We start from the raw sequence: 24,085 nt of genomic DNA, 5'->3' as shown, positions 1-24,085 counted from the left end.
GTACCAAAGGGGCCTGTGGTAAAAAGGGGAAACAATCACATTTGACATCCTTAATATTCAGAAAGCCATTTAGAAGACAAAGTAATAATTTAAGAGTAAAAAGAAAAAAAAAAAAATCTTCCTAGAATTCTTTAAGCAATTTGAAGCAAGAAAAATCACAGTGCTTCTTTTTCCAGCTAATTTTGCACTCTTGAAACATGAATCTCCAGGGAGTACATATGCAGCTAAGCTAAACAGCAAAAATAAATTTTCAATTCTAGATAATAGAATAATTTTTACATTGAAGGAAATTTCTGCCTAACCTTTAGTCTTAAGGGATGTCCAGAAGAATTGTGCAGTCTGATGCCTAGTTCCTAAACAAGACACATGGAAAGGTGAAAAAAGTGACATTAAATAGACCATTCACTGGTGTGCAGGCCTTGATCAGAATCTGTGGGCCATGCAAAATATGACAACTGCACTTACACTGCAGAACAGTCAAAAAGAGTGAATTTATCCTACTGCACAGTAGAATTAATTTCATTGATCTGCAGTGTTTTACACCGGATGAGGATTTGGTCCAGTATGACTTGAAATGCAGCCCTAAGACCTTTGGGACAATGAGCATCAAGTAGATGGGAGCCTTTTCCTTGGCTTTGTCTGAGTCAGTTACACTGTGAAGTCTACTTTCAAACTTACTGAAAGTATCTACTGTATATATAACACAGAGCATTGTCATCAGAAGTAGGATGCTCTAGCAGCATCATGGGTTAGACAAGCTTCCCAAAAATAGATGTTCAGTGATAGCATGTTAGTGCTTGAGTGCTTAGTTATTGACTGCTTATAAGGACACAACAGAACTCCAAACAGGATTCTAGCAGTTTATGTGTTCAAGAGCAGTTTCAAGATAAGCTGATACTAACACAATATTATAAATAAATATAAATATCTTTTCCTGCACGTCAGGTCTATGGACTCCTCGGGACTCATGGCCTACTTCTGAAGAGTCTGCAAAAGGCAATTAAGAGTAATTCTATTGTCAGTCGACTTCAATTTGCTATATAAGGACCACTGCAGATGTATTGGAAAATACTTAAGACTCTTCAAATTGATATAAGGTGAGAGCTGCTCTTACAAAACCCTTCTGCAATTCTTTTGGTTTTTTTTCTTTTTTCACTTCTCATGCTTTCTGTTGTGCTGAAGAGCAATGAAATAGCTTTACATTGTAATTATCAAGATCCTCCACAATTGCTACAAGGTGTGACTTACAAAGCCAAGCAACTTTTAATTAGGAATGGAAATTTCATAAAGCATGAGAACACTCCTGTTAACATTGGCTGTATTGTTAATATCAGACCTTTTCAAAGAAGCCACTGGGTTTCAGAAGGATTTGCTTGTCTTCTGAGCACTGCAGATTATCAGAACCACATTGTGTTATTCATGTCAGTGTAAGTGTACAACTATAGTCATACTCTCATACTCTTCATACTCTCAGTTAATCCTGTTGAAATCAATAAAACAAATCATGTTTGGTGAAATTCCTCTCTCTTCACATGGACAAACCAAATCCGTCACAGTACAACAAACATAATTTAAAGACTTGTGTATTAGATCTAGTATACAGGGATCAAATTCTTCAGCCTTGTGGGTTAGACTACATGTTGCAATAGGATAGTGCTCTCTTCCTATGAATTTTCTCTGTTGCCTTCTCAGATTCTGGAGTCTTCTGTAAATTCCCCATATTAACACTTCGCTAGCATCCTCTGTTTTTTTCTTACATTTGTCTTCTTGTTAGACCTTGAGATGTTTTTGGAAATGCTTGGATGGTTAGGTAGGTCTCCATATGAGAGGGGAAAAAATAGTTTTTAAAGTACCAGAACTACTCAATCTTAATGTGTTTGCTATACACACCTCTTTCTTCTAAGGAAATACTTTGTTTTCATGGAAGTTTCATAGGGAAACCCTTTCACATTCAAAGTGACATTTCCTGGGTAGTGGCAAAGCAAGGGAGAGACCAAGGCTTCACGGACAATATATTTGCCAGGATGAAGGGAGATATATCTTAGAGTTCCTTTTCTCTATAACTTCCTTTCCATGTTAACTAATAGCTTATTTGTATGAATTGAATGAACTCTAAGAAGTGAGTTGATTCCATACCCTAGTGCTGAAAAAGATTCATTCCAGAAGCAAAACAGGATTTTTTAAATTAGCAGAGAAATGAATGTCAGTTTTCTGCATAACTCCTAAAAATTTGTAACTACCAGACTGATGGCTTAGAAGAGGGCAGGAGTCTCTGTCTGATCAAGTGGAACAGAACAAATCTGAAATCCTTTAAATTTCAGTAAAAAAATGTAAATTCTTTTTGCCTGAACATCCATTTCTAGTACTCTATGTGCTGTTTTCCAAAGACATCTCCATTAAAAGACACTAGTGCAGATCTGAACTGAGATGAGTTATGGAGATGTAGATAACACAGGAGGAAAATAGACTTTTGACTGGCAAAAGGTCATCTGACATGATTAATCACTACTCAGAGCTAAAAGAGATTGTCTTTAAGGAGAATGTACTTCGGTAATTATACACAGAAATTAAATATTCAGTGGTCAGATTTTGAACAGTTGAAGTGGTTATGAATTGGATAAAACTTCCAAGATTGCTTGAAAACTCTGTTCATAGGTATGAAAGAAAGAGAGAGGATTCACTTTATTAACAGTATATAGGGGATAGCATTACTTTTTTTATTTGATTTACTGTTTCCTTAAGTAATAAATATAGATGAGCACAGCAGAAGTACAGGTTTAAATAAGAATTGTAGGGCTGTGTTATGCCAGCAGTGCCTAGTGTACAGTTAATCAGAAAACAGAAGGTAATATAAATTGTTCCTGACATTATGGGACTATAATAACACTACATTTCCACCAGCTATGTAGCTCTTAGAAGAATTAGAAGTATGTATCCTAAAGATATCACAAACCCAAGAAAAATGAAGACATTTGTACATGCTGACTGTTTCCACATTTGTAGCTTAGTTGTGTAATTGTAATAGATACAGGTTATCACTGAAACAGTCTGTGCTGAGTTCTGATAAAAGTTGCTGCATGAATTTGCTTCTGCTACCTGAAGCTGGATTAGGCTCCAGTAGTGGAGTAAAGTTTATATTTATCAACAGATTTCCTCTTAGATTACCTTCTAGACAAACCTTCATCTTCCTTCCATGTACTGGAACATATTCCTACATGCTGGACCATAGGCTGCCATGGATAAATTCTAGCTCTGATGATAGCAGTAATTAACCTACCATACATTTCTGTGGTTCCAGGATTCATCTGTTGACTGTCCTAAGCGAAAAAGAATAACAAGCAAATCAGTGATCCAGGGTCTCCTAATGCTGACCAGCACAAAAACATTCAGAGAATGTTGGACATATTAGAAACTCTTGAAACACATAAGATCTGGTCTTTCTTGAGGCATCCAGGAGCTACTTTTTGCCATGAATACTGAATATTAATCCAAATAACATTTTCTGAGTTGGTTTAGTGCACATACTCTACTAATTCACATAAAATTTGAAACTTTAAAAAACAATTATTTTTGCCAAGAATATTGTGTATGATACAGGTTTATGGATTAGCTATAAACTGCATTCCAGAAGAGTTCTGTTAAACTCTCTCTTGTCTGCTGCCTTTTAATTTCATTTTATGTCTCTCTTATTACATGGTAATGAAAGGTAAATAGGAGAGCTTCAACAGTTTGCTCTATTCCCACTCATAATATAACCAAATCTTAACTAGATGTCCTTTTGACCTATTTTTTTCAACATGTGTGAAGCTGTAATGTCTGTATTAATTTTCCCTCCTTTGACACTGTACTTTTCCCTTGACTCCTTCTATCTGTCATTTCACCTTGTCCCTTGAATCCTTTTTCATTGTTGCTTCTGTCTCTCCCCACTACCACTCTGTTAACTGTCTGTTGTGGAATTAATCCATTTAGCTAATCAAAATTCAGACATTAACAGTTCAGTTACATGTCCTTTGTTTTTAGGAAGAAATAACCAGTTTAAAAGAACAAAAAAAGGCAGTAAGACACAATATTTAATACATTTATTGGCAATTAAAACCTGATTTGGTTGGTATTGGGAGAAGAAAAAGGCTTTCTAGAAACTTGCTGCCTGAGCTTCTCTTGTGCAATTAGAAATGGGAATGACAAAAGTGATAAAGTCAGCTCAGTGCAGCTAGAGTGAAGCTTGAACCACAAAGGTCCTAGTGTAGATTTTGCCATGACTTTATGCTAACACTATGAGTTTAGCCTAGTAACATCAGCAAGCTCAGTGAGAACGCTGTGTCCTAAATTCCATAGCATTTTTCTAATCCACTATTAGGCATTACAATGAGAACGCTAATTATAAATCATTACCTCCTCCTGCTCAGGTAGATAGTACTCAGAATCCCCTTGTGTCCCAGAACACTATAAATCATCTAAATGTGAAACTCTGGTTGTCCTGAAAATCTTGGTTGTATTTAGTTAGAGAAGGTTTGGGAAGGCATCTGGTATGACCTCGGTTACCATGGAACTTATTAACTCGAGTCACTGACCATCCCTAGCAAAGTACATAAACTATTTGCATGGCATTAACATCCCCATTAAGACAACCAATTTCCTACTATTTTGTCCCAGGACACACTGGGCTTGCTGTAAGAAAGATAAACTGGGATGGGATCTTTTTGGGTATCTCAAAAATCTGTATGGGATGCATGCTGTTCCATTTGTATCTGCAAATAGCAGCAGCAGGACTTTGTGGAAAATGTTTTAGAAATGGACTGGAGGTGGAGGAAAAATAAGTAGTTTGCAACCAGAAAGATATGGTTTTTACCTATAGGAATGTGCTTTTCACAACTATCTTGAATGTCTAAACTTCACATACCTGTCTGTACTTTCAGATCTGCTATGCTCACCAAAGGATATTTGAGAGAAGAGTTCTCTACAACAAAGCTGTTGCTCCTGATCTAAGTCTGGGTTTGAAACCTGCCTAGGTGAGCTGGGCCAATTGCTTTCCTTGAATTTTAAGTTTCCACATTTGTAAGAAAATTCATAGGTAGTATTTGTTGAGTGTTTTGAGCTTGGGAAGTGCTATAAAAGATGGACTTTATGTCCCATCCATACAAATAACCGTTTAAAAAGATAACATGATAATTGCCATCTCAGTCTAAATAGAGAACATTACCAGCCACCCCACATCCTGGTCTCTACACCTCTGAATTGGAATAGACTCCATCTCCTGGGCATGATTCTCATAAAGGAACACACAATATGCAGCAACTAATGCATGCACACAGGAGTAAGCAGAAGTTACCTATATGCTGCCATAGCTATATGTTATGCTCTTGCATCATGAATATGACACCTGTGCCTTTGGCTTCCTTCAAGAGTAATGTTTTGAATCTCTGATGTTATTCATTAGCATATGTGCAGTAATCAGCCCCTGTCTTACAACTTGAGTACTGGTAGGAAGCTATGGCCAGTGGCACTGGTTGCTTATTTTGCAAATACACAGCCAACTGCTTTTGGAACTAGCTCAAGTGAACACAGACCTAAACACCAGAGCATGAGATTAAAAGGGAAAAAAGAAATCAGAGGAGGACCAAGGGGAAGTGACTAGCTGAAATCAGAGAAAGGAAACATTAAGTAAAGAACAATCTTCCCTGAGCCTATGAGATGGACTAGGTGACCTAGTATCTCTCTTGTGCCTCCTTTTTGCAAGTTTAGTGAGCCTTAAAGCAACAAACAAGATAAATGAGCGGCAGGATCCATATAGCAAGGTGTCAAGGAGACAGGTGCAAGATCAACCCCTCAGAGAATCAAGTTTCAAGCAGAAGCTCCCTATGGGTGTGCAGGCCAGGAGCATATCAGGATTGATGCTCTGCCAAGCTGTGGGCAGCAGAGAGGAACATGGGATGTCCAACACCTACCTGCCTGCTCCCCACAGCCACCGGTAGGCCACGGTGCATGCTCTGTGCTGGGGCAACTGCTCTGACAGAAAGGATGTTCCCTGTCTTTTTTCCAGCACAAGGGGTGAAAAAGGGAGACTTTGTTGGATTTCCTTCCTTTAGAGGAAGTTGGGAAGGACCTAATATTCCCTTGTGTGGGATGTACTTATATTTCTTCACTTCGTGGTACTGTGGGCAGATGGATGAGGGAGCCACCCCCCTCAGGCGTTAGCACTGGGGCGTAGGGCAGGCAAACCTTCTGGGAAAGCACATTGTCCCTCAGCACCCCTGTGGCCTCTTGCACGCTCCCCCCAGCAGCCCTCGCCTCCCTGCTAGTTCTCTCTCCCCTGGCGGGCCTTCTTCCCACCCCCCCGGCAAGGGGCAGGCCCGGCGGCACCCGGCTGCCTCTGCCGCCTTTCGTTCCCTGGCCCTGAGGCGCCTGCACCGCCGCCCGCCGTCACCCTCCCTGACCGGCCGCCGGGTGCGGACAGCGCCCCGGCCGCGGACAGCACCCGGGCCGTGGACAGCACCCCGGCCGCGGACAGCACCCCGGCCGCATCCCACTCTTGCCCCCCACTCTCCTCCCCCGGCTCGGCTCGGCTCCCCGCCCTTCCCCCGCCTTAGACCGGCGCACGCACGGCTCTCACACACGCACTCACACACACGCCGAGGCGATGCAGCTTTAAAGGGGCCAGCTGCAGCCCGGGGGCCGGCCCACGTGAGGCCGGTGAGCTCTCTCCGACCGCAGCCCCGAGCGCTGCCGCCGCGGCCGGGAGACGCCAGTGCCGGGGCTGAGCGGGCCGAGCCGAGTCAAGGCGAGCCGAGCTACTGCCAGCTCGCCTCACGCCAAGTTTGATCGATAACCCCCCTCCTGGCCCGGGCGGAGCAACCTCGCCGGCTGCGCTACCCACCATCTTTGGGGGAAGTCCCTGCGCTGGGGGGGGCTGCTGGAGACGGGGGGAGAAAGGCAACCTCGCAGCCAATGAGCCCTCCCAGGCTGGGGTGAAGGCAAGAGGAGAGGGATTTAGAGAAGGAAGAGAAAAAGAAAAAAAAGAAAAAAAAAAAAAAAGGAAGAAAGGAGGGGGACCATCCTCCTCACTACCTCCGCCAGCATCGCCACCACCATTGACAGTACTCCGAGTCTCCAGTTGCGCCCATGCCTGTGCCGCCAGTTTCGTTTTAGGGGCTGAACCGCAGGAGCTGAAGAAAATGGGGCAGAGCGTGCCCCGGACCCTCCTGCTGCTGCTGGCGGGGCTGCTGGGGGAGGCTCTGGCGGGGTTCCCCAACACCATCAGTATAGGTAAGCGCCCGCCGCGGCAGCGCGACTCGTTCCTTCCCCCGCCAGCCGAGGGGAAGTTGTGCGGAGGGGGAGCGGAGCACGGCGGGGGGAGAGCCCGGGCAGCCCCGGCAGCTCTCGGGGACTGCCCCGCTCCAGCTCCTTCTCACTGTTGTGAGGAAGAGGCGGGAGCGGTGCCCGGGTACCGCTGGCGGGCGACAGGGAGCGGAGCTCGGCTGCTGCGCCGTCCGTTCCCCTCAGAGGCAGCAGAAGGATTAGGTCCGTGCTCATGCGGAATCGTGCCCTGAAGCAGCGCATCCTATGTAGCAAAGAATGTGAGAGTGTAACGACGTGAATCTGTACCGACGTGCCCTGAACCTGGGGCCGAGTGTGCCGTGATGCTGAGGGCACGCCAGGGAAACTTGGCTTTTTTGCTGCCTCTCCCTCGGAGCAGCCCTCAGCGGTGCCCGTCGTCCGCCAGCCCGTTGAGAACCGCACGTTTGCCATGCCGCACGCCAGCCCTGTCCTTAGCACATAACTCTACACAGGCAGTATTTGGGTAGTCTGGACATCATTTAGGAGCCACAGATCCCCAAGTTAGATTTTTGAATCGGGGCATCCGTGTATAAATGGCCTGGTTTTCAAGGGGCACCTGCAGCTCCCATTCAGTCCCGGTCGCTCAGGGGATACCTGGGTATGGTATGTGGCTTTAAAAGCTTAACTTTGGACGTGGACTGTGTGCTCTCGTGTACATGCTTTGTCAGAATTATGTGCTTAGGTTCAGCCTGCTCCTGTTCATTCTTTCCACTGATGTGCAGTATGCAGATGTAACTTATTGCCACTGTTTCTCCTCAAAAGCATTCTGAAATATCTTTTCTTTATTCCTTTTTCTTTTTTTTATTTTACCCCAGGTGGACTTTTCATGAGGAACACTGTCCAGGAGCACAGTGCATTTCGGTTTGCTGTGCAGTTATACAACACAAACCAAAATACCACAGAAAAGCCCTTCCATTTGAACTATCATGTAGATCACTTGGACTCTTCCAACAGTTTTTCAGTGACAAATGCTTGTAAGTAGATACCTGTTTTTTTACAAAAACATTTGTTACCTTATAGTCAATTTCTCCCTGGTAACCTGGAGTTCTTGCTTATAGAGTACAGTGCAACAAATGTGTGTACTGACTTGAGATTTAGTAGATTTTGCAACATTATGTGGCTGAAGAGTACCTTAGGGAAAGTTTTCTTTCCACTTCTTTTCACCCCTTTTTGTTTTGTTTTCCAGAAAAACAAACATTTATATAGCAGTGCTGGGTAGTTCTGATCGGTGAATTGCTGCTGAAGTAGCATTCCTGTTCTGTCGAAGCTGCAACCTAGCCATGTTAAACAACATCATTTGCAAATAATAAAGAGACAGCTGTCTACAAGTGACCTTGAGGGGACAAAGCTAGAGGGTCTTACTTGCCTCCTCTGTGGTGGTTTTCTTACAGTGAAAGTCCTGTTAGAAGCTGAGGAGACTGTAAACTGACACATACCATTAGAGCTGAGGGGAGAGAAAATGGAATCAGAATGCTTAGCGTTATGGAAATAGCTCTGCACAAGCAGTGCAAACGTACAACTTGAGTCTTTATTAGCAAAAGAAGCAAAATAGAACTTTGAGTAGTGTTAATGTGGTGTTAAAACACAAAATCTCTTTCTGAAAGACTAGAGTGTGTGCTGCATTATAAAAAAGCATTCATTTACCAATAGTAGTTCATGAATATTTGTTTTAGTGATGCATCCAAGTTCAGTTTTACAGAATTCTTACTGTAAACCTTTGCAAATGACTGGAGTTTTCTTGCAAGGCACTTTCATGAACTTTGCAGTACACAGAAATGTCTGTACAGGATCTATAGGACCTCTGAATGCAGTGTACTAAGTTTGCATCATGAATAGGATACATGTTCACATGTAGTATAAAATATTCAAAGAGGAAACGTTGTACTAAAATAACAAGGTATTGAGGTTCAGAAAACGAGCATCCCTTACTTTAAAACAATTTCATGGTTTGAGTATCCTACTTTATTTTTTTGTTTATTGGAGATAGGATAGTTCTTCTTTTGCTGTCCCAAGCTGTGTAGTTGGAAGCCTGGACAAGTAGATGGTCTATTCTTCTGGGATTTCACCTCTGTTCTGAGAAGCTGATGGTTAGAAAGTATACAACAAGGAAATAGTTGGGCAAATTTTGGATTGATATTCTAACATATCCCCCATGTGACTGCTTCTTGCTAGTGCAGCATTACACTTTTTAAAGGGCTTTGAATTAGGACCTTTAAAACTTTTGCAGGGGGGGGTTATTATATAATCAGCAGTAAAAATATTTGGAACAGTGGGGGAAAAAAAGGTAAATAAAAACGTCTGTATTTTACATCTTCTTTCACTACTCCTATCCAGCCTCAACAGCTCTTACAGCAAATGTCAGACTATTAATCCTTAATCAGTGTAATCCCTTCAAGAGGCTGTATCTCAAACATGCTTTCCTAAATATCAATTATATGGATTTAAACTAAATGCACGAAACTGCATGAGTGATTCATTATTAATTATTTTTTAAAAGTTCTACCAGCACTTCTTTACAGGTCACTCTAAGACAAGTGAAACTCATTCAGAGGTAGTCAATGTATTGTTCAGTCAGTTTGCTTCTCATCTTCTGACATGATCTTTGTCATTGCTTAGTGAAAGCTATGAGAATTTTAGTAAGATGAAATGGGTTTCTGTAGTATAGGACTCCACGATCCAACACACACATCACCAGTGTAGCAAAATTAGGCAAACTTAGGTCTCTGGAGATACTGTAGACCAGGGAATACCAACCTACAGCAACCTATTAAAAATAGAAGGTGTGAAAAAAAGAAACAGAAGAAAGAAAATGAAAAGGTGACCTTGTCCATAGCTCTGTCAATAATCTGGTAATACAGTTGGTAGGAAAAGAATGCAGTGGGCCCAAGTCACCAGTCATGTATGTCTCAGTAGCTCAAAATTAAAATAAGAAGGAAAAAACAAAAAGAGATAATTTTGGATCTGGAAGGAATTCTCTTTGAAAGTCAGAATTCTCATACCTATCAATGCATTAGGATGAACTAATAGCTCCTCACGCTGCCTGGCTAACACCTAAAACATTCTGTCCTAAGTACCCTTAATCACATCCTCACTTCCCAGTGGAGTGGCAGATAATTTCAGGGTGCTACCGTATCCGTGAAGCGGTTCTTTCCACAACATTTTTACTTCTCTTAGAGATAAGCATAAATTGTCTCCGGTGCTGTCACACAGCCGTTTGATCAATATTTGCAATTGGCAGGGATCCACAGGAGAGAAACCTGCAGTGACTCTGACTGCCTTCACTGGAGAGAGAGACTGTGAATGACTGGTGGGATAGGTAAAGGACCTGAAGGGAAGTCAGAGAAAGTAGCCTGTTTAGCTTGAGCCTAGTGCCTCTACTAGTCACTATCCATAGAATAATACTTCTTGTTCTCCTTTACTTTGATTTAGGCAGTAGTAAGTGTTCATGTGTGTGGGAATTGAGGGGGGCTTTGCTTGGGAAAGGCTTGTGTTCTTTATACACAGCTGCACATCCCACTTGGTGCAATCTGGTGCATTCCAGAGGCGGGGGGGGGAAATCTCTTCTGAAGTATCCTCATGAGCCAGATATAAAAAGCCCACCTCGCTAGGGCTGATTTGGCAATATCCCAACATGGGAACAAACTTGCTTAGAAGGAAAAGAAAATTCCTGCCCTAAGCCCCTCCCTCTCATTCCTGTTTCAGTTAAGTGATGCATAATCTGATTTATATACATGTATTCCCTGCTTCACTGTTAGCACCGAGCCCCTCTCTGTATATTTAATGCACATGCATGCATACAGTATTCATCCACTCCATGTTTATCACCCTGCTTATTTATTTAGCCGTATGATATCTTAACAGAGTGCGAATGCAAACACAGATGAAAATGGAATTGAAGTTTATCAGTTGGTTATGGGGGGGATTGATTGCATCTTTCAAAATAGGCATATTTTTGCCATCATTAAATGAGGAAAGTTAACTTGACCTGTGAATAAATAAAATCAAGTAAAACATGGATATTTTCTTCAGAAATGCTCTTGTAGGGAGTGAGCTGGCTTTTTTTCAGAGTAATGTGAAAATAGTAACTGCGCTGTACAAATTCATCACAAAAGCATCTTTCATGCTTTTCTTATAACCTCTGATGAAGGATGTCAGTATTAATGTGGAATTATGCGTAGGGTTCTGTAGATCGTATTCCCTGGAAATAACCCGCGTATGTCTTTCTGCTCTGCACTTGTAGTGCACTATACTAACACTGCTCTAGCCTCTGCAGTGTCAGCTCATTAGCACACAGATCTCATATTCCCTCTCTGCACTGTCATTGCAAAAAATTGCTGTTGTACACCTTTACAGCCAACAAATGGGCACTTGGGTTAGGTACCATTTTCAAGAAATATTTGGAAAAGTAAACCCAACCTTATACATTGTCCTGGTGGAATTTCTCAAAAGAAAGCATTAGTTTTCATTAAAATCTGTTGATCATGTAATGATAGTGGTGGGATGTGTATGGGTGAAAAGGGGCTGTGATTGCAGAACCTAATTAATCTACAGGCTGATTCTCTCTCAGCTAAACCTAACCTATCAGCTGCAAATTCTTGGCCCATTAATTTTTGCTGAGTTATTTCTCATATATCTTCTGAACCCAGGAGGCTTTCTGTATTTTACCAAATGTTGATGCATAGTGTTTTTTTCTACAGGCATTCTTTCTTTAAGAGACAAAAAAAAAAAAAGAGAGGGAAGCTAGAATGACAGGCTTACCTTAAGTTGCTAGAATCCTGTAAGTGATTGGATGGAGGCTTTCTTAAAGGAGTCTGATTTCAGACTTTCTTAGAAAATATTTAAACCTTTCTTTAGCATCCTTGCAGTCCTTGCATTTAAAATTCAGCTTGGGAAATTTTAATGGGGAAAAAAAGGTGCCTGTTTCTTCTTGTGAGAACAGTACAGCAAATGATACCACAGGGCTACTAGCAGACAATTTTTCCAGTTCAGCTGTATTCCCCCCTTTCCCAAGGCATAGGTGCATACAGATACATGCTCAGATATATAGCCACTTGCACATGTGCACACATGCACACGCACACACTTTTTCCTTAGGTGCTGCTCAGCATTTCTTTCTGCCAGTGGGCAGATAATTTGCTTCCCTTGCATCTGTGTACTCTTTGGCCAGCTGGCAAAGGACACTGATGCTGAAAGCGGTCAGCTCCCTTCTGCCAAGAGCATAAGCATGTCTCACTGCAAGTCTTGCCAAGCCTGGGCTGTGTGCTGGTGGTTTTGCGTGAGTAGAGACCACAGGGTAGATGCCTCGTTCTCCTGATAAGGAGTGCACTGTGGTTTCTCCCAGCATTCTGTAGTAAAACACCTGGAAATGTGCTTTATACATAGTTCTACTCATTACAGATCCCTGAAAATGTCCTGAAAATGCTGCAGAACATGCTCAAATATTCCATGTTACTGCTGTGTGACAAAAAAAAAAAACAACCCCAGCTCTCTTTAGTTTAGGGGTCAAAACTTGTGCAATATTGGGCTATGTCAAAAGGTGGAGAGTGTGTCCCAACTAAAGTTTGTTTCCACGTCATGAGAGAGCAGATGATGTGGCAGTAAGATGGATGTGATCTCTATGTTAGCAGAAGGAACCTACTGCTTTGAAGTATGTTGTCTTATTTCTTGAATTAATTTTAAAATAAGTTGACTCTCTCTCCTCCTCCTCTTTTGCATACATAGCATTGACATACCATTTAGGTGTTGGGATTCCATTGCACTTGCACTGTGCAGAGGAGGGGGGGGAAATGCATGAATGGATGTTTTTTTGAGAACCCGAATTCATTTACCAAATGAATGAAGAGCAAAGTGTGATGAAGTGCACCCTTTTGCTTGTTCAGTTTTGGAAAGATTTCGTGCAGATGCAGAGATGAAATTTTTCTCCTTTTCCTACGTAGTGCTGGGCCTGGAGGACCCATGAGACTGTTGGCATGGGTTGCAGAGCTTCTGATTAACTAGACATTCCAATAAAATGCGTAACAGCTGTAGTTTATCTCTGGGAGGAAATGGAGATGCTATGATAGGAAACAAGCATGTGACAGTAGCTTTTAACAACCACAAAAACCCACAGTTTTGTTGAAGGCTGACTCGGGAGCTTGTCCAAGAGTCACAGAAAACAGTGGGTTTCTTTCCTCTGGGTTCACTGTGTTCAGTGTCTGGGAGGTGGGAGGCCATCCTACTGCGAGTGTAGGACTGTTATGTAAGAAGGTGTGAAATGAAGGAGCTGATGTATCTCTAATGATCTTTTATTGTCACAATCCAGTGATTTAACATTTTTCCATTTAAAGTACATATTTTGTCATTACCAATTTTGGAATGCTAATTTTGCTTTAGTTAAGGCGTCCTTAAAATGTTTTAGAAGATGTTATTTTTAAAGCAGGAACAATTTGATTTCAGAGTTGGGTTTAAAACCCAGCCAAACCACATAATTGAAAAGTTGTGTTCATCTGTTGTGAGAAAGAGGAACATATGAATTCTTACTTGGTATTTAAGTTACAGCCTAAGGTGGGTGCTTTCTATGCTGTTGTGTAGACCTCTGGAAAGCCATGGCTCCCTTTCTAAGAGAGCTTATAAGGCAGCCTGAAACCTCTATACTTATCGTTGTGAGTTTCTCTGTACAAAGGTTTGTATTTCCGTTGAAATTATGTGGCAGTCTCAAAGTAGAAATATAAAGGTTATTGATCTAGATCAAACCAGTTGCTGTCAAACTATGATGATCTCTGCAGTGAAGCAGTTTCCAGATTTCATCCATGGTGATTCTTTTTCTTCTCAATGTGTGTCTTATGCTTTTTGGCAGAGGCACACTTCCTCCCTTATATCACTTGCCTTACATTAATGTTGATCTTCATAATATCAGATGCCCTAGAAACCTCAAACTTGAAATTATCGTGAAGTTTTTCATGTGCAGTCATCTGATGAAGATGCCAAGATAAAACACTCATGTTGAGCTTTTGTAGTCATTGCAGTGTGGACACTAGTAACTACCACACAACTTCACAGTACGTTCTGTGGCCTGACTATATGTCTGACTTCTGTAGTAAATGTGGTGTTATTTATCAGTGCACAGATATATGTGAAACATTCAAAGGCAGTGCATGTCATTGCAGTTGATCTCACCAAGATGTAGTTTTTTGGGGTAAGAGAATTGTATATAGACAGAGCAAGGGAGGAATTACTTATGTCACTGAATGTACCTAGCAGTTGTTCCTTGTGATGTCTGAGGCACTAGATCAGTTTTATCATATCAATCACTTCTAAAATAGTGAGTGGCAATGTGTACCCCTCATACACATTGCACAGGAAGCACAGAAGCCCTTATGCATGAGGATCAACCTGCAGGGACACTGCACTGTGCACAACTTGCCCAGGCACTTGTAAAAAGGGTGAATTGCTCTCCTGGAATTGGATAATAACCCAGGTGAGCACTCTTCTGCTGTAATGGAGCGACCTATCTGGTCACTTGTATGTAATTATTTTGCTAGACTATTTAGCCATTTCATATATGCTGAAGGTTTTTCCTTTGGTTTTCTGTTGTATTGGTTTTGTTGTTTTTTTCCCCAAACACAACTTGTTCGCTTTCAGACCACTTGTAAGTTATGCGATTGTATTGGGATGCTTGATCCTGCCCTTGTGTTGGGTTTGTTGGAGTTTCTTCACATGTGATATTTGAAATTCTGATCAAGGATTTTTTTTAAATGCAGGGCTGAGTGGTGACTTCACTGCCTCGAGTCCCTTTTAATACAGAACTGTCTTTAAAATGATATGCAAGTACCTGGGAAAGGTATATCCACTCTCTGGTGGTGTATAGTTCACGCTTACTTACTTCACTCCATGTATAATTCATTGTTTTCACACCACTTCCTCTTGGACTGATGTGTGCAATGATGCTCTCTGATTTCACCACTAGTTTTGTCATATACAAGCATCAAGTAATTGGACCTAGTCCACGTAGTAAAGGGACTGGTCCACGTAGTAAAGGGACTGAGCTTGGAAAATTGTGGGGTCTCCTGATGGCTCTCGATGTGATTTGGATTAAGGCTGTGTACTTTTGGTAGCATAGCTTTGCTGTCTTTTATACAAGAGTAATACAATTCACCTGTATCAGACAGGTATTACAGGGCTGTTTACAGTAAAAATACTTGGAGAGCTTTGGCTGACAGTGCCCTTTTCATTTTATTGATCACTTCTCCCATTGCCCTTCCTGAAACTTCAAAACCAAAAAACAATCCACCAACCCCCAGCCTACTCCTCATGCTTTTGAAAACTAAATTGAAATTAGCGCTTAGTAATTTGCTGTCCTTGCCAGAAGATGTACATTCCCACGGATGGACCTAGGAGAACATGTGTCACAGCTGTACAGCAAGGCAATCTATCACTTGACAAAGGAGAAGTTTTCAGCTCTTTACCTGAAATAAGCAAAACTGTTGGAAAGAAACCAAGTTTACTGTTGGAAACTTCTTTCTCTCCTACACACCTTGGATCTTTATTAGAAGTATGGTACATACTTCTACACCACAGCATGTGCCCAATTCTTGATTACCTGAACCACACTCTGCTTATTTGAGAGGTGGAGAAAGAACCATCTTTGCTAGAAGCAGTGTTGCCCATTGATTCCTCTCAGTGAGGTCTATAAAACATTCTGTAATCAGTATCTCACAGCTGCCATCTTTTCCAAGAGATAACGTGGCAGTGCATTTAAGGGGTTGGAGCACATGCAGTGAACATGGATCAGGTCTTGTGAATCACAGGGTTACTGCATCATGAGACATGCCTTGATCAGTCTTTGTACCCTGCTGTGTGTACTAAATTCCTTAAAACTTCTTGAAGGTTGTCATTGTTTGTATTTTTCTTCTGATGGGGAGGTGGCTTGGAGAGAAATGGTAAGTTTATTTCAGATGATGAACTTTCCATAGCCTCTCTACAGGAGAACATGGTAAAACATCAGGTTTTGCCAGTTACAGGGGTTTTGTCTTCTTAGGCTTTACCACTTGTGTCACCAAGTTTGGATTCTAATGAAGTCTGATGATCAGAAAACTCAGGTTCCTGGGAGTTAGATGAAAGCTAATTGGTGCCCATTGATTTGCAAAGGACTGACCCAGGGTCTAACCCTGCATTGGATTGAAATTGTTAGGAGGATTATAAATTGTCTAGCACATTTAATGTACTCAACCATCTTTCACCAGAGAAAGTGTGCAGTAGTCAGGGAGCATCTCTAGAATGGCTTCAGTACCATTATGGAGTATGTCAAAAGCAGTTGGACCTAAAGAAATGCTGAATGAGAGAGCAGCCAGCACAATATCTGCTAACCTACTTTGAATTTCCTTTTTAAAATGTTGCTTTTTGTGCCTATTTACTTATAACTTCTTGATGAATATAAAATAATGAGAAACTATGTACATGGTCATCCTATGCCAACTAATCCAATTTCTTTCCTATTTCAGCCATGTCAGCAGTGTGATTCTCATGACTAATGCTAGTTTTCATATATTGAATGCCTTGGCCAGCTCAGACTGAGTATTTCTATAGAACCATTATCCCATTTCTGTGCTGTGCATCCCAGAAACTGATTGTGTCACAGAACATCATGATACATGAGTTCAAAAACACATCTGCTTGGAAGTGGTGGGAGCTGTGTGACTTACTAATCTTTCACTTCAGATGTGGCTCTGAAACGGATTCAAAGATTAGATTGGAATCAACCAGAAAATTAGATAATTAAAAATAAACTATTTTAAAGTAGTTTCAGACTGGAAAAGGTTGTCTCAGTTTCAGCTGAAGCCAAATGTTTTGTTTTGGAAATTATAATTTCAGCATTTTTTTACCTTTCTTTTTTGACCAGAACAATTTGGTGAAGCTTATCAGATTTAGCAAGATGTTTCTGCAGACTTGAAGCTCTTTTTTCAGTGTAAAAGCACCTGTTCTGTCCAATTTTTATAATGTCATGTAGATGATAGATGGTAAAAAAAGAATAATATTGTGTGTGTTTGGGAAGAAGCTGTCTGCTTTTTTGAAGGTATATAGTTCAAGCTGCTCATGATGGGTTTGATGGATAGACAGTTTTTTTCAGTGGAAGTGTGTGTATAGCGTGTCTTTCCACACCATCTACAGGCAACTTGCTTTATTTCCTGGAGTGGCAATGCCATAAGCCCAAAATTGATCAAAATGAGACCAGTTAACCCTACTCAAGTTTCCCACTACTCCAGGTGCAGAAGTTGCTTCGTTTAAAGCATGAGTAAGTACAGCTTTGCTACCTGCAGAGTGTCATAAATGTAGTGGTGGTTCCTATAGCCACAACGTTCTGTTTCAAAGATGTGCATTCATATGCATCAGATGTGCTTTAAGGCCAGTTGTTCTGTGCTATATAACACAAAAAAAGATTGCAAACAGTGATACTTATTTGTGCATATCTGCAGTGACCACAGGGACCTCAATGTTTTAGTGCTTCATTGTTCTACTCTTACAGAAAGCAGGGGGAAAGCCTCTTTTTATCCTGTTAGGTAGGTAGGGGCAGTCAAGATACATAATGGAGTCTTCCTATGATGATTTACACCAGGGTAAATTTGGAGTAGCTCTGTGGGAGTTTGAAGGAGTGAAGCCAGTAAAAACAGATTGGTCCCTCACAGAGTATTCCTGGCTTTAAGCCTTTAGGTAAGTGTGGGATCTGGATCCAAGACAGCCAATGGATTCTTTGCGGGAGACTTGGAGCATCTTAATCAATAGCAGACTTCTCCTCCCGGACTACCTGGGTTTCCAGGCTCTTTATTTCAACAACTCACTGTGAATACACTTGTGTAGCATTGCACATATTTCCTCTTGGAACTTTGGGAAATTGAACAAAATGTTCACGTTCAGCAGTAATAAATGTCCCTTTATAAATGATGCTGGGTATCTCAAAAGTATCTGTAATAGACTGTGTAGAGAAGACTCTGCCGGGGTAAGGCTTTGTTTTTCAATTGAAACAAAATAGTGTAAATCAAAATAGTCTCCAGTGGAAAGTGCTGACCTTGCTTTTAGCAGGAGTCACATATACCCTCTCTTCTTTCCAGTTTTCTGTTTTCTTTTTTCACTTTCCCTCCATACGTGTATTTTTGTAGCTGTGAACCTTTCACTACTTCTTTCTCACTCTCTTCATCAGTTTGTGGATTTTGCAGTTCTTGTGTGAGTAGAAACTGTGTGACACTGAAGATTCTTCTGTGAAAATTAGCTCGTAGCATCTCTTGTGTGCTTGCATGAATAGTTGAAAAACATGGGACCTTTATCTGAGTTGCTCTGGAGGTAAATCAAGAAGAAATCTCTGGCAAAACAGGGTCTTTGGGCTGAAGCATAAAGCTAACATTTTAACCTATTTTCATCTGTAAAAACACCCTGTTATTTTTTTATGAGTAGTGAACCTGTTGTGAGTGGCAATGCTGCTAACTCCTGCATCCTGAACAGGTTCCAGCTTGGATCATTATCAACATAAATCAGTTATTCTCCTGGAAGCTTTATTCAGATAAATTACCTGCACTTCCTGTCTTAAATTCTTATTGTGTTGTTCTGCTGTGCTAGCCCTTGTTTCACATAAGATGCATTGGAGATTTGAGGCAATCTTTGCATACGCAGGAGGATACCATTTGATATTAAAGTACATTTTCCTTGTGGGCTTTTCTGAAAAGATTCTGTGCTTCCTTGGTAATGTCTGGAGATTCCCTGTGTTAATAAGAATTTTTTGTTAATTGATTCCTGAATCTGCTGCTCTGGAATAGCCTGCTTTAATCAGGATCTTCCTGTGAATTTAAAAATTACATCTTTCTGGTCAGAATTGCAAGCAGAATTAATATGATTCCTCCTTTCTAGTATGTAGTCTCTACAAATGGTTATATCTATTCTATCAGTATTTCTTGTGGATGGTGGGTTGAATTCAATCTATTGCAGTGTTCTCTGTAAGGGGATTAAAATCTTCTCAAAAGTAATTTAATCACAATCGATTATTAATTTTGTTTTCAGGAAGCCTGGGTGAAGCTATGTGTGAAATATGAATCTATCATTTCAGGTCCCCAGAAATTCAGCTGTGTGGTTCAGTGTTTGTGGACTACACTTGCAAAAAGTATCAGAAAGCTCTGAAGACAGGAGACCTCCTTCTGCAAAATGGGTGTGGGAAGGGCAATAGCAGTTTAAGATTCTTCACTGCTCTCCTGCCTGCCTCATTCCTGAATGAAAGATGCTATAGAAGTGTAAAGCATTAAGATCAAACCTCCTGGATAATCAGGACTGTGACTTTGTTCTGCATGACAGAGAAGGGCCTGCAGTTCAGACACTGCTGACTGCCTCTCTGCTGAGCCTGCCAGCAAAAAGGTCAATTAGTGCCAGCTCCAGGAGTGCAGCTCCATTACAAAGTCCACTTAGAACTGTTAATTTAAGCTCTCATTATGGACTTTAGGTTAATAGCAGTGTACACTGCTACCTAACTGTTTACCTGAGATTGAAAGATTTTATTTTACCAGTATAACTATGCTCCTACCCAGTTTGTTGGGGTGCTTTTTTTTTGTGACTGAGTCCAGCTTTATATCTCTGAGAAGTGTCATGTTGTGCTGTGACAATTACAGTTCAGGTGTGTGGAGATTTATTGCTAATATAGAATAAAAAGTAGCAACTTTAAAATATTGGTGATCAAAGCATTGAAGATCTGCAGCTTGATAAATTCACCCGTTCTTAAAAGCTGGCTTTTCTTTACAAATGTCCTGCAGACAATTTTGCTTTGATGCTATGATCAAGGCTTCCTTTTAAAACAGCCACTGAGTGTGTTTGCAGAGGTAACTTCCTTGATACAGCCAGTCTCATTTCTCATGGGTTGTGAGCTTCCCCTGTTTGTCCACTGGAAAGCAAGTTTTCTCTTTTTGAAGAAGTTTGTAGCATTAATCTTTTATGCTGGCAACCACTATCCTAGAAACATCCCACTGAAATACTTCCTTGGTGCGACTGGATGTACCGATTGTCCTTCATATTACACTAGCGATGATCTTGTAAATCAGATAATCCTACTACTCAAAGATTAATCTAATTGCCAGGATGTACATTTTCTGAACAGCAGGCTTTGAGACTGGAAAGTCATTGTTTATGGCTATAGATGGAACACTTAAAACTTTTTACACTTGATCCAGCTGTGGCTTGGTCTCCCAGATGTGTGCACATATACTGTTGCTTCCTGCTTGGTAGTCTGTGCAGAGGGTGTGGACATTTCTGCAGGGCTGATCTGTTGGAGTTTCTTTGGAGCATTACACTCTGTGTGAAGCTGCTTTGGCTCCCACTTCTGGTATCCACAGGACGGAAATTGCTGCAGTCCAGTGGTCTGCTGAGCTTTCTGCAGTTACATCTCATGGCAGTAAAAATCTGGCCTGGAAGCAGATAAGTGCTAACCTCTAGGTCTTTGGGAGAATTGATCATTTGTCTCTTTTCCCTAGAGCACACACCAAGTATCTTGTGATTCCTAACCGGTGAAATAGGATAGAAGCCCTAATGACAGTGGTTAGAAGATTTTCCTGCAAGAGCAGATGTGTTTGGAGCATCAGGGCCAGGGACCCAGGCTGGCTTGCACGCTGGGCAACAGTGGTGTTGCTGTGCTAGCCCACAGTCCAGAATTGCTTCCAAGGAGAGAGAGTCATTTCAGCCCCAGGATTGTAATTTCTTTTTAACTAAAGGACTTTGGAAGGTTTTTGAGGGGATCTGTACTCTGCAGAGATGTGCATTTTTTTTCTCTTTTGTCAGCTGTCTTCATTCCTTTTCCTCTATTCTTGCCTTGCTTTGATAGATAGGAACAGATAGACCATAATTTAAATAAAAATAGAAAAAGAGCTATTTCACTTCTAAGAGACAGTGAACAGGCCTGTGAATGGTGCCTTCTGTTCCCTGTCTGCCTGGGTTCACCTCACACCCATCAGACTCATTCACATCGAGCTGCTGGGGTTGTTTCGCTCTCTGAGTGTGAGCAAGATTCACACTGAAGTGGCTGAAAATCCCAACTTTGCTCAGAGGTGACTTTAATTATTCTCAGGATGGGTTTACTCAGATCAATGGAGCTTTCTTTGAATCCAGTTTGACTTTTGAGATGATTACAAATCCTTGAGATCGTGTGAGTTTCCTGCAGAGCTGGAACTGCTGTGACGTGACGCTGGAGGGATCCTCATACTTCTGGTGGAGACTGTGCATACATGGGTGAATGAAAACCCAAATGTAATTCCTCAGCATTTCTTTAGTTTCTTGAATGCCATGCCTTTTGCACTGATTCGAGGCTTCTGCCACTCTCAGTGATGAACCCCCTAAAACAAATGACTGAGATTAGTATTATTTATAGATAACCACAGAGATCATTCATTCCTCTCAAGCTGTTTATTTTTGGGCAGCCCAGTGAAACTGATGAAATTGCCAGTTGTCTGAAATGCTACTGCCAGTTGTTTGAATGAACAGTATTGATTATAGTTACAGGACTATTCATCTCATACTGGCATGCATACAATACATGTATTATAAAAATGTTGTCTGTGTTGATAGCTGGGTTATGAAATGATACACTGAATTATGTGTCCTTGGGCTTTTCTTAATCCTAATTCAAATGTATTAAAAGTTACTTGAAGGAATATAGAATGGACTATCAGACACCGAAGAACAGGGCAAAAGCTTCATTAGAAACGAGAAGTAACAAGTTTGTGTCAAAATGAGCTGAAATGATGAAATCTCAGTGGATGCTAGCTGGTCTAAACCATCTTTTGCTGTGGAGGTGGGGGAAGTTTTGTTTCATTAAATGATTGAACAATTTCTTAGAAGACTTAGATATAAAAGAGACCATATTAAATCTACTATCACTGCAGTTTTGTTTTAAGGTCTGAGACAAATTTTGAGACAAGCCCACATTGCAGTGCATACAATAGTTGTCTTCTGGCTTCACAGCAAATGTGTTCATCTTTCTGAGTTTTTGTTTTTGATTTTAAAAAAATGCAATGATGCAGTGATTGTGCTCATCTATGTTTACCCTCAGAAGTTTTCCATCCTTCATCCTCTTGCTTTCTTAATGGTGTGTATCCCAATTGCCTGCATTGCTCAGTCTCAAGCTGCACCAGGGGAAGTTTAGGCTTGAGGATTGTGCTCATCTATGTTTACCCTCAGAAGTTTTCCATCCTTCGTTCTGTTGCTTCCTTAATGGTGTGTATCTCAATTGCCTGCATTGCTCAGTCTCAAGCTGCACCAGGGGAAGTTTAGGCTCGAGGTGAGGAGAAAGTTCTTCACCGAGAGAGTCGTTCGTCATTGCAATGGGCTGCCCAGGGAGGTGGTGGAGTCACCGTCCCTGGAGGTGTTCAAGAGGGCACTTGGTGCCATGGTCTAGTCATGAGGTCTGTGGTGACAGGTTGGACTCGATGATCTTTGAGGTCTCTTCCAAGCTTGGTGATACTGTGATAACATTGCCCATTGTGAGATTTGGTGGAGAGAAGCTCAGCAGATGGCTTTTCACTTGCAGCTTCTGTCCCTTCACTGGACCAGTCTGTTTTTCTCACTCATAATGAGTTAGAGCAAACCCCAAAAGTTGCAATAAACCCCCCTCTTGCACTTCAGGCAATATGATCTTTCATTGATGCATTGCTGCACATTTGAAGACTTCATATTTTGAAAAACTATGATTGTTAAATTAATATTGGATAGATTTTTCCATACTGTGCTTAGAAATATCCATTGTATTGCTCTATAGGTATAAATGATGAAAGTTCCTAGCAAGCCACCCCTTATGTCTGCTTCCTTCTGCTGAACACTTCTGCTCTCTTTATCTTGGTATTCATTCATCTCTGCAGTGGAGCTGTTGCAACACAGCCACGTTAATTGATGATATTTTATTTTAAAATTCTTTTAACATCTGATCTTGTGTTATGAGGCAGGATAGTTACATGCTTATCCTCTATAAGAGTGGGTGAGTTAATGGGATAAATATCCGACATGCTTGTGGGAGAATAGACACCCCCATGCTGTCAGAGTAGAGAGAGATGGGTTCTGATGATACTTGGTGTGGTGCAGTGGCTGACAAGGTACCAGTGCAAGAATAAGACACAAGCTACTGCATTTGGCAAAATTTCTGTGTCTCTTCAGCTGTGAATGGCTCTGTGTGATTGTCACCAGAGCCTCCCCCACAGAAACAATGCATCAGGGCAGCACTAGCTGAAGAGTTGTGATGGCTGAACTTGCTCCTCCTGCTTATAAACCAGATACACCATAAATGCAAACAGTAGGTGCTCCCCTTGTCTATAATTAAAGCATGGATGTAAGTTTGGCTATTCAGCTGCAGCAGCAAGTTACTTAAAATCTGATTTGGGAGTTGACAATCAGGTATTTTTGGTTTCTCTGTATTCTCAATGCTTCTGCTTTTCTGGCTTCCCAAAGAGAAAGGGCAGTGTGAGGGTGAGGAAAATGTACAGTGGTGAATCTCTTTATTCCTCTTATTATGATGATGATGATGATGATGATGATGGAAAACTGTGATAGTTTCTGCTGCTCACTTCTGAATAAAGAGGAAAATTTCCTGGAAATCCTAAGGAATGTATTGCCCATTGGAATGGGCTGCCCAAGGAGGTGGTGGAGTCACCATCATTGGAGGTGTTCAGGAGGAGACTTGATGGGGTGCATGGTGCTATGGTTTAGTTGTTTAGGTGGGTTGGATTGGTTGATGGGTTGGATGCGTTGATCTTGAAGGTCT

The 24,085-nt window shown here is 41.4% G+C and overlaps 1 protein-coding gene across 4 annotated transcripts in view; it reads left to right on the top strand.

Moving 5' to 3' along the window:
* Positions 1 to 6,765: 6,765 nt before the first annotated feature.
* The window catches only part of GRIA3 (glutamate ionotropic receptor AMPA type subunit 3), a 161,335-nt gene continuing 144,015 nt past the window's right edge, over positions 6,766 to 24,085 (top strand). For 2 of the 4 annotated variants that reach the window (XM_068152107.1, XM_068152108.1), the window contains exons 1-2: positions 6,766 to 7,263; positions 8,151 to 8,309. In XM_068152107.1, coding sequence (XP_068008208.1) covers positions 7,173 to 7,263; positions 8,151 to 8,309 — 250 coding nt within the window. In that variant the 5' untranslated portion in view covers positions 6,766 to 7,172. The remainder of the gene's footprint in view (positions 7,264 to 8,150; positions 8,310 to 24,085) is intronic. The other 2 variants (XR_010988967.1, XM_068152106.1) reach the window with 1 other exon arrangement.

Source organism: Melanerpes formicivorus, unplaced genomic scaffold (genome assembly GCF_026170545.1).
Source record: "Melanerpes formicivorus ecotype bairdi unplaced genomic scaffold, bMelFor1.0.p_v2 SCAF_22, whole genome shotgun sequence".
In the NCBI taxonomy this organism is placed as follows: domain Eukaryota; kingdom Metazoa; phylum Chordata; class Aves; order Piciformes; family Picidae; genus Melanerpes; species Melanerpes formicivorus.
Note: the sequence above shows the minus strand (reverse complement) of the source record. Positions and strands in the feature narration are given on the sequence as shown.